Genomic DNA, 13853 nt, shown 5'->3' on the forward strand with positions numbered 1-13853 from the left:
AGTTTCAGAGGCAGGGTTTGTTTCAGCGGGAAGAAATGTTTTAAATTGCAAAATCGGAGTGACCGAGACTATAGTTAAATGTTGGTTCTTGTCTTTGTACCTCAAATGAAGCACAGGTGATACACGAACACTGCTCATAATTCGTACGTGCCCAACTGTAAGCTGGATTTCTTTGGAGGCCTGAATTTGTAACCTTAAAAAAAAACCTACTTCTGAATTAATAAGAAGACTCCATGGGTTGTACTTACAAGTTATGAGGTAAATACATTTCTCCCGTCAGGCAACTGTAGTACTGCAGGTGGTAAAAGAGATTAACGGGCAGGGTTTTTTCCTATTTCTGAGGCAAAACCTTCCAACAACATGAATAATCTGTCTTAAACTATTAGGTTGTGTGACACTGGACACTTGAAAGATAGATAAAGATATTTATCTACCAGTTATTTTGTGGACTTGCACTTCATGGCACAATCTTCTGTATGGGGGTTCCTGGACCCAGACAGGTGGTAAGACTTCTTATACATGCTAGAAAACTAAGATATATACACCTTTTCCCTTATTAGCTCTTCCTGAATGACAATGACTGGGGTAATCACAGCAGATAGGAGACCTGTCCAAACAAACAATTACCTAAATGTGGTTTACAGGAGTGCTGGTTTATAAAAGCAACTGAACTAGCTAGTGGGGTGGGGTGTGGGGGGGTGTGTGTGGGGGGGTGTGGGTGTGTGTGTGGGGGTGTGGGGGTGTGTGTGGGGGGGTGTGGGGGTGTGTGTGTGTGTGGAATCCAGTATGGTTCTTTACAGAATACATATTACAACACTGAAGCAGAGCAGCTCTGTTTACCCATAGCCTGTCAGAAAGAAATGAAACTGAGAAAATGCCTGTCTGCAAGATTATGTACACATTTTTTTCTCTTAACAGGTACAAAAAATGGTCTAGCTCCTTATTTCAATCGGACAACTGTTTTATCTAGTATGTGTTGTTATGTATTAGATGGCTAAGACTCACAAATTCAGGTCTGTACTACATAGGGAATATCATGAATGGTATTATTCCTTTTCCTCCGTGGTAAGAACAGTAAACTACCTTTTTTGTGCTTCAGCCTTATTTGGGACATTTCTTTCATGTCTCCAAGTCTCAATCTTTTCTTCCTTAACACGATAACCAATGTCATAAAGAAGAGCAGGAAAGATCATCCCCTATGTTTGTAATATGCTAAATATACAACATCAGACTATACCTGCTACTGCATCTTCTGTGCAACCACTGATCACTTCCATGTGCCAGACTTCCACTACACTCAGAAGATCCTTGGTAAAGCTAAATGGGAGCAAATCCCCAAAGGTCTTAAAAGTCTTTGTACACAGCAAAAAACTCTCTATTAGTATCAGCCAAAGAGAAAAGTATCCAAGTTTCGCAACAAGGTCTCAACCCACAGAAAACTTAGTTTTCAACTTGCTAGCTCCCATTCTGCAAACTAAGTTTGTAGGCCTCACCGTCAGCCATTCCTGAGAATATTTAATGGTGTTTTCAGGTATTCATTCAGACTTATGTGTTGTTCTTCCATACAGCTTTTCTTTTTTAGAATGACTTTTTTATAAAAATATGGTCTTTTCATAAGAAAAGACTGATTGACAAGTCCTATAGACTTAATATTAGGAGTGCATACACACTTTCTTTAAATCAAGTAATTGATATGTCAGTTTGTTTAACCAGCAAAATGAGGGAAATGTGGACATTTTCATGAAAACTCACTGTTTGCTTTTCCTTTAAAGTTTAATACTATGTCAACAAATATGTGTAGATAAACTTGCTTGTCGCAAATCTGCTTCAAAGTAAGAGTAACTTGCAAAAGCTGCTTCTCTTCCATTTCCCATAAACTCTTCTTATTATAACGGTAATGCTGGAGGAAAGGATATATGTGTGTATATGTACATGTATGTGTGTGTTTAAAAAAAAAAAAAAAGAAGAGATTAAATATTGGCAAAGAAAATATGCAAAAAAAAAAATATCCAAGAGAGAGCAAGTGGCATGTTTTTTCCAAAATGTTTGCTCTTTAGCTTTACTAAAACCAAGCCACTGCATTTGTTAAGAAAGGTTATATACAAAGCTAAATGTGAAACAAATATGAAATTTTTCTCTCATCTCACCTTAATCTTCTATCTTTTCAGTGAAGAAAGCATTGAGTACTGGTTTGAACTCCACAGGTACCTTGATGTGGATATCTGTATTTATTTCCTTTTTTCCCCCCATCTATTTTGATATTTAATTCCCGCGGCATCTTATTTGTTTGCATAAGCCTCCTGTTTTGTATGCATTAAGTAAACAAACTTCAAACAATTCCAAATTAATCATCTTTATTTAGCTGGGGAGACTGGTTCTATGTTGCTGCGTGTCTTTCTGAGGCATAATCCAAACCACACTTCACCCTTAATTAAGATTTTGTGAGATTAAAAGTCATAATACTTAGCATTTGTATTTTGTTTTCTGTATTTAAAGTGAGTTTAAACACAAACTACAAGGTCAATTCCACTCTGACGCATGCACACACACAGAATCGTGCTGTATATAAAGTTTACGCATAGTTCAGTGATTTACACACAAGCGAATGGTCTAGAATTAGTTGAGTACAAGGTCAGTAGTGTCTATTGCTTTGCTAATTAAGTTACATAGGCACCTAAAGCTTTCATGATACATATATCAGCCATGTCAGCTGGCCGACTTGGTACCTACCGCCTGCTTATGTTTACATCAGATTAATAAATGTTTCCATGTTCTCGACAACATCTGTTGAGTAAGTATGCTCAGAGTACTTCTACATAGCCAAAGCATTTAAACTTCAGCACAGAACATGGGGGCCACAATGACTTTTATTCTAAAAGATCAGGAAAAAGAAACAGAGTGCTTATTTTTTATCAAACTGACTATTGGTGAAAATACTTATCACAGGATCGGGAGACTTAATTTTTTTCCCCTTCTACTAAAAATGTTCAAACTACTATCTCCCAGAGTATCCAAATTATGTATCTAGAGATGAGGCTTGGGTACATTTTCTACCTGTGCCAGAAGAAATAAGGTCAGAAAGATCTGTTTTAGGCTCATGTAATAAAAATATAATTGATACTACTGAATATATTTTCAGTCATGAAACAAATTGATCTACTGCATGTACTCCAACTGTGAAGTAATATAACGAAACTATTCTTGAGACTTGAAATAACAATTGGCCTTGTTATAAGCATCCAGCCTTGGGATACTTACAGTAAGTACCTCAGGAACCTCTACAAATGACTGGTCCACTGATCCTTGTGCTGTCATGTCTGATGTAAGCATCAGGGCACAGGCAAAGCACTGAGAGAGGAACATATAAGGAAAGAGGAACTACTTAACTGTTCATTTACATGACAGAGGATTGAGAGGTAGATACAGCAAGTACAGTCAGAAGGAAAAGGTTGCTATTATATTTTAGAAAAACAGAGAAATACTAATAGAAACATCAGGTTAATGTTCACCGTAATATAGTAGATGAAACATATTGTCTGTCTTGATTCCCAAGTGGCAATACACACCCAAAACGATTTTATACGTCAAACTTGCAATTAGATAGACATGGAGTCTGTGCCATTAGTCAGCCAACATCTGGGTGGCAGGTGCTAAGATGGTAGACATAGTACATGGTGAGAAGAGATGGAATATAAGATAGGTAATAATAAACTGGAGATCTTTTTATATACTTTGTAAGTTATGTCTGAAAACATTTTGCTGCTTAAGCTATCATCATAAGTTTATAATTCAGTAGCTTGAATTATATGTAGCCTTTTTATTTTTGTATTTTCAGTCATCAGTTTCTAATGAAAAACATGGAAAATAGTGAAATATAACATCTTCAGAAGAGGTGAACTTCTAAGGATTGAGAGAATAGTAGTGGAAAAGGTAAGCAGGCAGGAAGTAAAAGCTGGTTTTTATGGGAAATAGCACATATATATTGGGCTGACAGTTGACAGAGTGAGATACTGAGATGCATAGCAGAGAGAAAACATGGACTTCTGAGAAGACATGCATAGAAGAAAATTAGGAAAACGCAGCTAGGAAACCTCTGTTTGTATTTGTAATTTTCCACCATCCTCTACTGTAGTTACTAGCACAAGGTCTTAATTTAAACCACTAGACAAAAAGTCTACCCTCAGTCATAGAAAAGTGTGTTAGAATAATAGTAGTTTATGTGTTTCAAACAACACGTTTTTCTTTTCCTCTGCTTCTTTCATTCTCCAGAGATAATAAAGGTTTCGGTGATTCCTCAAACTTTAATAGTGTATGTGGTTAGTAAATGTCAATGGATACACCAGTCCTAAAGTAAAATAAATTTTGCAGTATTTTTACTGAAAATATTGTTTTATTTATCTATATTAATGTTTTGCAATAATGTATTAATTATCATAAACATTACTCCTAATGATCATAATAAGAATTTGTGTTTCATATTTAGTGCTCGAAAGATGGCTGCGTTCTACTTGAGATAACTGAGAGCAGAACAATAACAATAAGAAACGCAGCACTTCTCAGGTGGTAAGGTATTCAAACATGTATTTAGCATTCTGATATCTCAGTTCTTTATTTTTATTCCTAGAAACTACATTATTAAAATTATTTCAAATCATAAAATACAGTTTTCTTTCGTTAATGCCTTTGCATTTATTTGATTTTCTTTCAAGTTAAAACACCAATAAGTAAGCTGATAAATGTTTTTCTGCATTTGTTCTCTGCATTGTCTGAAGCATTTAGCTAATAGCAGTTAATAAAACCTCTATTTTGAAACATGATTTTGCCCATTAATGCTTCATTCTGCATGAGAAAATATTTAAAACTAGACACAGCAATATTTTTTCTGTTGTTAAAATCAGAAGCTCTTAAACTTTTAAATGGGTCAACCATCCAGTATGACTTCATGACATGTGCTTTAAATTAGTCAAGTGCTTAATTGGCTTGCTGGATGTTTGCATGTATAAATATAGATGCTTGATCCAAGAGATACCTTGTTACAATAGGTGTCATTTTATATGTTCTAATTCTGTAGAAAGAAGAGAATCCTAAATGAACCGGTTCTTCAAACGAGTGGAATTTTCAGAAACTTAAAGGCAATTAAAAATGTTGGTTGCCCAGCAGGACTGGAAAATCAGGGTATTATTTTATTGCCAGTAAGATTTAGATATGTGCTTTTGAAAATTTTGGATATATGTCTGTAGCTAAATGCATCAATGTGGCTCTCAACTGATATACAGAGATTATTCATACAACTCATTAATATGCCATTAAAAGGAACTAAACTGAAGCTGCTACTTTGTGTATGAACAGAATTTGTTTGCCCATTATATTTTTTCTATGATCCATAAGCAAAAGAAAGAATAGTTTGATGCTGTGCTGGAAAGATCAGTGTAGTATTTCAGATTTAAACATCTAATTCTATGCTGCAGGTGGGAAGGTATACCTGATATGTGCTTTATTAGAGGTCTACAGAATAGGAAGAGAACAAAAGAGATTGCCTATGTGCCTTAACAGTATCAATACTGCTTTATCATCTGGGTATTCCATTTTGAAAGAAAAACCCTAATTAGTGGCATTTTGAGTGCATGACTGATATTTAGGTTGCGAGGTGAATAACACCAGTAACGGTGCATTTAGGCATGGTGAATACCTCAACTTTCACATAGTTTTAGTACTAAAACAATGTTAAAATTTGTCATCTGATCACACATTGTTCTTTACAGTGGTGATTTCTAAATTTTCCTGTGAATATAAAATCATGATTATGAGTGGAAGAGGCAATAACGTGATCACAGGAAGTTCATGGGGAAAAAAACCAAACAAACCAGCCAGTGGCCTGGCAACAAACAAGATGGATTTGCCGTACCCAGGGCAAATGTGGATGCTGGGAAACAAGGAAGGACAAGGAAGAAGGTATGTTGCGTTTGTAAAGTACAAAAAGAGAAGATGTCACTATCTTTGAAACCAATAGGCGAGTAGCTAGAAATTCTCCATACATGATCCAGTAATGAAGTCAAAACTGTTAAACCTGAGAGATTTAAGTTAGGTATCTAAATAATGTTTAGGTATCTAAAGAAAGGCCAGATTGGTCTTTTTCTGTGTAAGTTGTGAAAGGTGTGGTGCTCTGCAGGCAGAGATACATCAGAGACTATGACAGTGCATGTGACAATTGTAATAGGTACACGTGATACTTGTATGCTAGAGTATCAGTGAGCGTTTTACATATATAATAATCTAGTGTGCTGACTTGATGGGTCAGTTTCCCATGGAAGCACCCGGAGGTAATTGTTGCAAATTCCCAAGGCAGAGATTGCCTGGCAGGATCCCATTAAGATAATAATATTTTCTAAGTTTAACATCTTTATAATCGACCTGTACTTTAATATGTTTTCTCTTTCACTTTTTTGTCCTGAAAAATTCTTTAAAATATTTAATGGAAGCTAGCTCATCACTGATTTATTTTCCATGTCTCTAAACTAGCTGATAAATAGATGGTGAACATAACTCAGATATTTTGAAGATAATGTCATTGAATTTTGAAATAAATGCAGTTTTAAAATTCTGCTTTATTATTGAAGGAGGATCATGGCTGTCTCTTAAGTTGTCCTTTTAAGAGGAGTAACAGCAGTAGATGTAAAACAAGGTTTGTCCCTTGAGATGGTCCAGTTGGACTCGATAATTCTAAAGGTCTTTCCAACCTAAACGAGTCTATGATTTTAAGGTTGCAAATAGAACCAAGGGAATAATTAATCCTAGGGTAAGAGCACACTGATTAGTTTTGTTTGAATTGATAGGGCTTGTAGATTCTCAGTACCTTTGAACATCTGTTTTTATTTTGGTGTGAATATTTTAGCCAATTTTGTCACTTTAAGTAGCTGTCATTCCCAGTATATTTTACATCATAATAGGAGGCATCTAAGGATGGAATACTGGTAAAAAGTCTGTATACCATCTGCTTACATATCTTAATTTTGACAATAAGAAGGACTACAAAAAATTCCATGGTCTTATGAGATTCAGAGAAGCGAGGGGCACAGTCAGAGTGAAATAAAGCACTGTTAGTAGCATATTAGATAAATATAGAATAGCTCTTCTAGCCTGGGATAATTGGTCCACCACAGTGCCTGCCATATGGCCAGCAGCTTGCTGATGCCCTTTGCCCCAGCTGTCTTGTCTAATGGCAGCATCTGAGTTGTTGTTCCAGTCGTTCAGATAAAAGCAGTTTTTCACACTGACTAGTTATATGTCATTATAGGTTGCAAAGATGGCCATTATTTTGTTTAAGACTTACACAATTGCCAGGGACTACTTCAGATTTCTGCTGAAGTAGAATAGAATAAAAGACCTGGACAAGCCCTTGACTGTTTTGACCACAGGTAGGTGCATGGAAAATAAACAGCAGAATTTTTTCTGTATGTTTAGGTATGGCTACTCTTAAAGCCAGAGTTGTCTTATATACATTTGACCTCATTTTTCTTAGGGTTTCTGTTCATAGGAAATTTGTTGCTTCAAATAGGTAAGTTAAAATGATGGAAGCATCTAATATACTAAAAAAAAGCAAAGTAATTCCATAACTACAGTAGTCTTTACAGCATTTAGTTAGACATTGGGATCAATTTTATATATCCTAAATATACTCTGTTTTTTACGTGTATGGAGAGATCTGTTTCTAAAACGTGCTCCTGCTTTATAGAAATTGCTAGAGGAGGTAATAGTTACTTTGACATAGTAGCACAGAACTTGGCAGTTTCATGACAGCCACTAAGTGGTGAAACTTGCCTGGAAACTGTAACAAATTATTCGTTTGCTGGGTTTTTTTCTGGAGGTTGACATTAAGTTATATTGATATGTTTCTTTTTCACTACTAATTGTCCCCTGCACCCTGGCTGGCCATGTACAAGATATTTACAAAAGGTTTACAAGCCATTTACATTGCCAAGAAACTTACAATGGAGGGATAAAAATAAAGGTCATAACTTAAAAGCCATCAAACTTATGAACTTGCTAAAACCTTCTAAACAGATCTACAGTGATCTATCAGCATTCCTTTTATGTGCATTTCTTGTTTTTGTTGGGTTATGAGCAGTGTTTGTTCTGTGTTTGAACAGCACAGCTGGGTCTTGGTCCATAGTGTGGACTTCTAAACAATTTTATAAGGAATACGTATTTTTCACTGAATATGCTGCCTTTGTTTTTTTCAGTACTTCTAGTCTAAAAATGTTGGATAATTTTTTACTGCTACAAAGAAATTAATACATGATACAACCGTGTCCAACAGTGAAAACAGGGGTTTTTTCTGTAGTTCTCTGGTTATCATATTATTTGGCTGAGGAGGGGTTTTTTTCTTATCTTTTGTTGTTACTGTTGTAGGGGGTTTCTTTATTCGTTTTTATAGTGTGCTAATACCTCTTCTGTTTGATACTGCTATTCATACATTTTCCTGAAATCTCAAAATATGTTTCAAGATACAGAGATATCTTAATTTTCTGCCTGCATGACAGATCTTTTCACCATCTTCTTCCACACTGATGTTTTCCCTGCTTACCAGTAGTAGGAGTAGTCATATCCTATTCACAAAAGGCTCCATTGTATTAACTGCCAAGTATTCTTCTATGGATTAGAGATAGACCTTGGTCTATCCCCCTGTATTTTAATGGATCTGAACAAGGAGGTTTCTGTTGTGATCCAGTTCTAATGACTTATCCTGTGACATCCACCCACCATTCTTCATTTAATTTAATTCTATTGTCAACCTCTGATACACCTCTGAATCATCATTTTATTGAGTACTGATGGATCCCATATTTCATGATCCTGGTGCCAGCCCCCCTTCTACTGAATCATACAGACTATTCTTATATGATTTTTTTAGGACCAGTTACTGGGATGTGCTATGCATAGAGCATTGTATAGCACTGTGATACTGCCATTACAGATGATGTGTCACAGGTATGCCTTCCCAATGACGTAGGTGGGAAAAAAAGGGAGTTGGTAATTATCTATCCATTGCTTACAGCATATGCTTCATCCTGAGTGGCAATAACAGTGTGCCTGTGTCAGCAGTCTCCTTGTTTGAAAAATATTCCTGGATTATATGATAACAAGGAACCCTGTGTCATGACTGGAATTACGTGTATAAGAAGGTGGATGGTGTTATGTTTATTAAGGCTGGATGTTGATGAGGTGGTCTTGAGCCAACAGTGCTAATAAACAACTCAGCTACATGTGCATGTACTGAACTGACAGTGAGTTTTGGAACCTTGTTATGTGATTGTTTCCCTGCTGTTTTTCACATTATTTTACTCTTTGGGTTGGAAGTATGCACGCTCTTCTGCTGTAGCAAAACCTGTATGGTGGTATACACATTCAGCATCTTCACAAGAATAGTGAGATGGTAAAATACTGTTCATTCACATAAGAACTAGGAGCAAGCACACTGAAAAAGTATGAACAGTGCATTGTGTGAGGTACTTATTGGCCATCATATAAACTCAGAAAATTTCCATTAATTCGTACACTCACTTGGATAATACGTGTCAAACTACAAATTCTTGCTCCAACAAACTGAGATTAAATCTTCTCATTGAAGGTTTCTTAGAATTTTTAATATGGCAACATAATTTAGTGATGGATACTAGAATACTAGTTACTGTGCTGTTATGGTGTTATGTAGAGTAAAAAGATTTCTTTGAAACTGTTACAGAATCTTTAAGAGAAAACCAAAAATTTTACCTCTATCTCAAACTTTCATGTTTCAGTGGCCTACTAATGTTGCAAAGCTTTGTTTTCCATTTTCTTTTTCATTAAAATGCCAATATTGATGGTCATGCTAGGTAAGTTATATAGCACTTTTCACATATGCCTTACAGATTGTAGATATAATTTTGTTAAAATTTCACCCTAATTTTTGGCAATCACTCATTTATTTACTGTTAACATTATGTAATATTGGCTCTGAGGTATCTAAACACTATGAAGTATACGTCCAACTGAAAAATTTGTAAGATTCTATTCTAGGTTTATTTACGTGCAGGTAGGCAAGGTTTTCTACTATATATTGGAAATGGCTGAAGTCTCTTATCAGAGAAATCAGAGAAAAGAAAATTAGGGGTCACATAAAAAGATAGGAAGTTATTAGTGAAGAGAGAATTGTGCAAGTGAAGACCTTGTGTTGTGGGTTTTTTTCCCCCTTATTGTAACATGTTTGGCATTCTTTTAGTAATTATTTTGTTGCTGGACATCCTCATGCATTGTAGTTTTTCCCACAAACATGTTTGACGTTTTCTCTGTCCTGCCTTCCAGATGAGTGCTATGGGGATAGTTCTGCAGGAGTCTGTCTCTCTTACTTGCCCTTTTACTGCTCTGGTGGCTCAATATGTTATTATTGATTCACTACCAAACCAGAACAGCAATGAGTTGGTGGCTGAAAGAGTTTAATGAAATATGGGAAGAATCAAGATGAAATGCTAGATTTAGACAAGGCTTAAAATGAGCCATGCGTGCCAGATGACTACTGTAGCTGCTAGGTCCTTTGTGGTGCTGAGGATCTCCTGGATACATCTGCACTGTCCCTTTGCATGGCTCTCACATTCCTTGGCCTGGGCCTCCATGGTCTAACCTGAATAGTTAGTTCACTCCTGAGGTGTCTCTGGATTGAATGTACTATGTCCCTTGCTGATGAAGTGTCAGTGTGTCTGAAAAAATAGTCAGAAGACAGTCGTAAAGACAGTGTGGAGGGCACTGTGCAAAGTCTGGCTACCTCTGCCTGACTGTCCTCCCGTGCCATCCCAGAAGGCATCATACTCTCCTATGCTTCATACTCTGCCTTACTCCCTGCTAGAGTGTACCACACCTAGCCTAAGCAGTATGGCTTTTGGGAGGGTTGCCAGCACCTTGACACTGCTCAGGATAACCTGAAAAACAACCCAGTAAATCTGAACACAAAACCATCAAGTGTTTATAGCATTTTGGCTTGGGTTCGTGAGAAGACTTTGGCATAGTTCTGTCATGCCTGGAGATGGCCTAGATTGGAGGTGTCACTTCCAGCACAATCAGCCTGACACACTGCTAGCAGGTATTAGGGTAGCTTAACACCCCTGAATTCTGCCAATAGTGGTGAGCAGGGCCCTTTTTAATTTCAGAAAATGAAAGCAGAATATATGTGAAGGAGACCATGTGACTGCATTAAATATAGTAGGATGCATGCATGTCCTGGCAAGAAAAGGCTCTGACAAGCATCCATACATTCCTGTGCGTGTATGTGCCTCCTTGGAATCTTTCTTGTGCAGATCAGAAAAAGTTAGTGCTCCCTGGGTACAAAGCCCAGTCAATCCTTACTTCCTTTGGAAACAACATCAACAACAGGCTGGAATGCCATTTATATAAATTATGTGGCATCATCTTGGTGAAGGGATAGTCACCACACCTCTTATCTTTTCCTATTGATGTGTGTTTCCTATCCAACTCCTTTCAGAGGTTCCTAATTGCAGAAGACATCTTCCAATGGGCCTGTCACCCTAGGCCACACATGATACCTCAGCAAGGATGGGAGGGAGAATGCTCCATGCATTATACATGTGCAAGACAGGGTAGGCACTGCTGACCTTTTGATGTAGGGCAGTGTCAAAACATGAACAGGGCCAGGACAATGTAACACAAGAATGCCGCCTTTTGTTAACCTTCAGCATAGGACTTCTATTTCTGGCTGGAATACTGTGTACATGGTGACAGGTGTGCTCACACAGTGTAGGGGATGTTGCTTTACTCCTTTTACGGTAAGTACCCAGGGTAGCTGTACGGCCAAGAGTTAGCCAACAGTAAACACAGGAGGCCTGGTAGAACACTGGAAGAAACAGTTCATTGAGAGCGGATGGCATAGTGTGTGCCAGCTCCACAGCAGACAGGAACTTAAACTGCTAATCCTCTTAAAGGCATATTTCAACTCAAAGCAAGGCACTTGAAGCATCACAAAGTTTTTGATTTGCTCCTGACTGAGGGCAGGTTAGAAAAATAGAGTAGTGAAGTTCCACTACTACACTGCGCTTCTTGTAATATACATCAGCTTCATGCTTATCCTCACTGTGTTTCCCCAACCCTGTCTCACTTGCTTTTTCTTTCCTTTTTCTTCCAGTTACGTTTTCTTGCTCAAGAACCTGTTTACTGCACAGAGAGACACATAGGTCGTAGGTTGGTAGGCATGACACCTTATCATGATGAGCCGCTCTGTCTCATGATGGGCCACCTCATCAGGTGCTGCTCTGGGAATGTGATCTACAAATGAGTAAGTTTAACCTCCTTCTCATGCAAAATGGCAAGTTTTGTCTTTCTGAAGCAGGTGTCTGCAACAGTGCACTATATTGTGTCTGTCTTGTGTGTATATTGTGAACAGAAAGGAGTGCTCCCTCTGCCAGAGGCTTTGTGCTGGGGATAAGGAAAGCAAGCAGATCTCTGTTTCTTCTTTTATAAATAGAAAGTCAGCGGCTTCACTACCATGCAGTTTAGACATTATGCTGGGCAATAGTGCAACTGTTGTAAACAGTTATGTATGCCTGGCATTGTGCACTTGTTGATCACTCTGTGAGACAAGACACCTTGTGGTGATAGTGCCATATCGTAGGACGGGATCTGTTTGAAACTGTCACATAGGCAGTGCCTCGTCAGTGTTCACATATACTCCCATTGCATGAAATGTGTCAAACAGCAGTTGTTCACGCAGCAGTGGGAAAGCTGGCATTCACGTCTCCCCTGCACATTCTTCATTTTGCAGTGAATTCAATTACTACACATTTGACAGACATGCTGGAGCAGTTTAAGTACAGAGTTGTTGCAGTATTTCCATACAGCCAGCCTCAAGAGGGAGTCAGTAGGTTAACTGTGATACAGCAAAGCTGTCTAATCCTACAGGGTCTGGTATTCCTTGGGGAAATAAAGCTCTGGCTAAGCACGACCAAGGGGAAGCAGAATTTGTGCACTGTATAGACTGGTGGCTATAGTTGTCACTATAGGGCTCACTAATAGCCCTTGTGAGGGCTGGTAAGAACCTTGTGGAATGAGATCCTTCATCAGCTAGGAAGCTATTGCTACTCTGATGTGTGTCAGTACCGCAGTAAATGTTGAGCTGTTGTCCTAAGGTTCTGAATTATTGCAGACAAGGTAGAAGACATTTTTAAGGGTTTTGCCCTTGCATTTTCCCCTGTCATTTGTCTTCAATTATTTTCAGCATTGTTTTCCATTTTATATAAACACTATTCTCAACATTGACTGATGTGTCCTGGGGCATCCGCTTCATAACAGTGTTAGAGGATAATATTTTGTTTCGTTTCCTGATAGCTTCTTGAGTGCTAAGGATTATGAAAAATACAATATTTAATTATAAATTCTTTCCATTGACTCTGTGATCATATGGTTGGCTCTTGGTAATGTTATTGTCAGTACTGTATTACTAGATAATGAAAGAGAGTTGAGGACTTGAACATTATTTCAGTGCACACATACCAGGAAGCGTGACACACATCCATTGCAACCTACACATGTAATTTGCTCTATCAAGTGTCTCATGAGATAGGTTAATATTGCAGCCAGTGAATGGGTATAGTAACAAGTGCAATTTCGACAAAAAAAAAATCATCCAAATAAGTGAGTATTCTGGCACATGGGGCTGTAGCAGGTTTCCACACATAGATCTGGAGATCATCTAGTCCAATCTTCAAAGAAGGGTCAGCTAAAGCCGGTAGTCCAGGACTGTGTCTGGTCAGGTTTGGAATATCTCCAAGGATGGAGACTCCACAACCTCCTTGGGCAACCTGTTCCAGTGT

General features: G+C 37.7%; 1 protein-coding gene across 5 annotated transcripts in view; it reads left to right on the top strand.

The window, feature by feature from the left end:
- ABTB2 (ankyrin repeat and BTB domain containing 2) overlaps nucleotides 1–13853 on the top strand; it is a 156008-nt gene that overhangs the window by 225 nt on the left and 141930 nt on the right. The window contains exons 1-6 of one of the 5 annotated variants that reach the window (XM_056353166.1): nucleotides 804–918; nucleotides 2169–2204; nucleotides 3836–3930; nucleotides 4484–4563; nucleotides 5763–5952; nucleotides 12170–12319. In XM_056353166.1, coding sequence (XP_056209141.1) covers nucleotides 12316–12319 — 4 coding nt within the window. In that variant the 5' untranslated portion in view covers nucleotides 804–918; nucleotides 2169–2204; nucleotides 3836–3930; ... (1 more) ...; nucleotides 5763–5952; nucleotides 12170–12315. Of the gene's footprint in view, nucleotides 1–803; nucleotides 3931–4483; nucleotides 4569–5762; nucleotides 5953–12169; nucleotides 12320–13853 lie in introns of those variants that run through there. The other 4 variants (XM_056353165.1, XM_056353164.1, XM_056353163.1 and 1 more) reach the window with 4 other exon arrangements.

The sequence above is a fragment of the Falco biarmicus genome, chromosome 10, assembly GCF_023638135.1.
Source record: "Falco biarmicus isolate bFalBia1 chromosome 10, bFalBia1.pri, whole genome shotgun sequence".
NCBI lineage: Eukaryota > Metazoa > Chordata > Aves > Falconiformes > Falconidae > Falco > Falco biarmicus.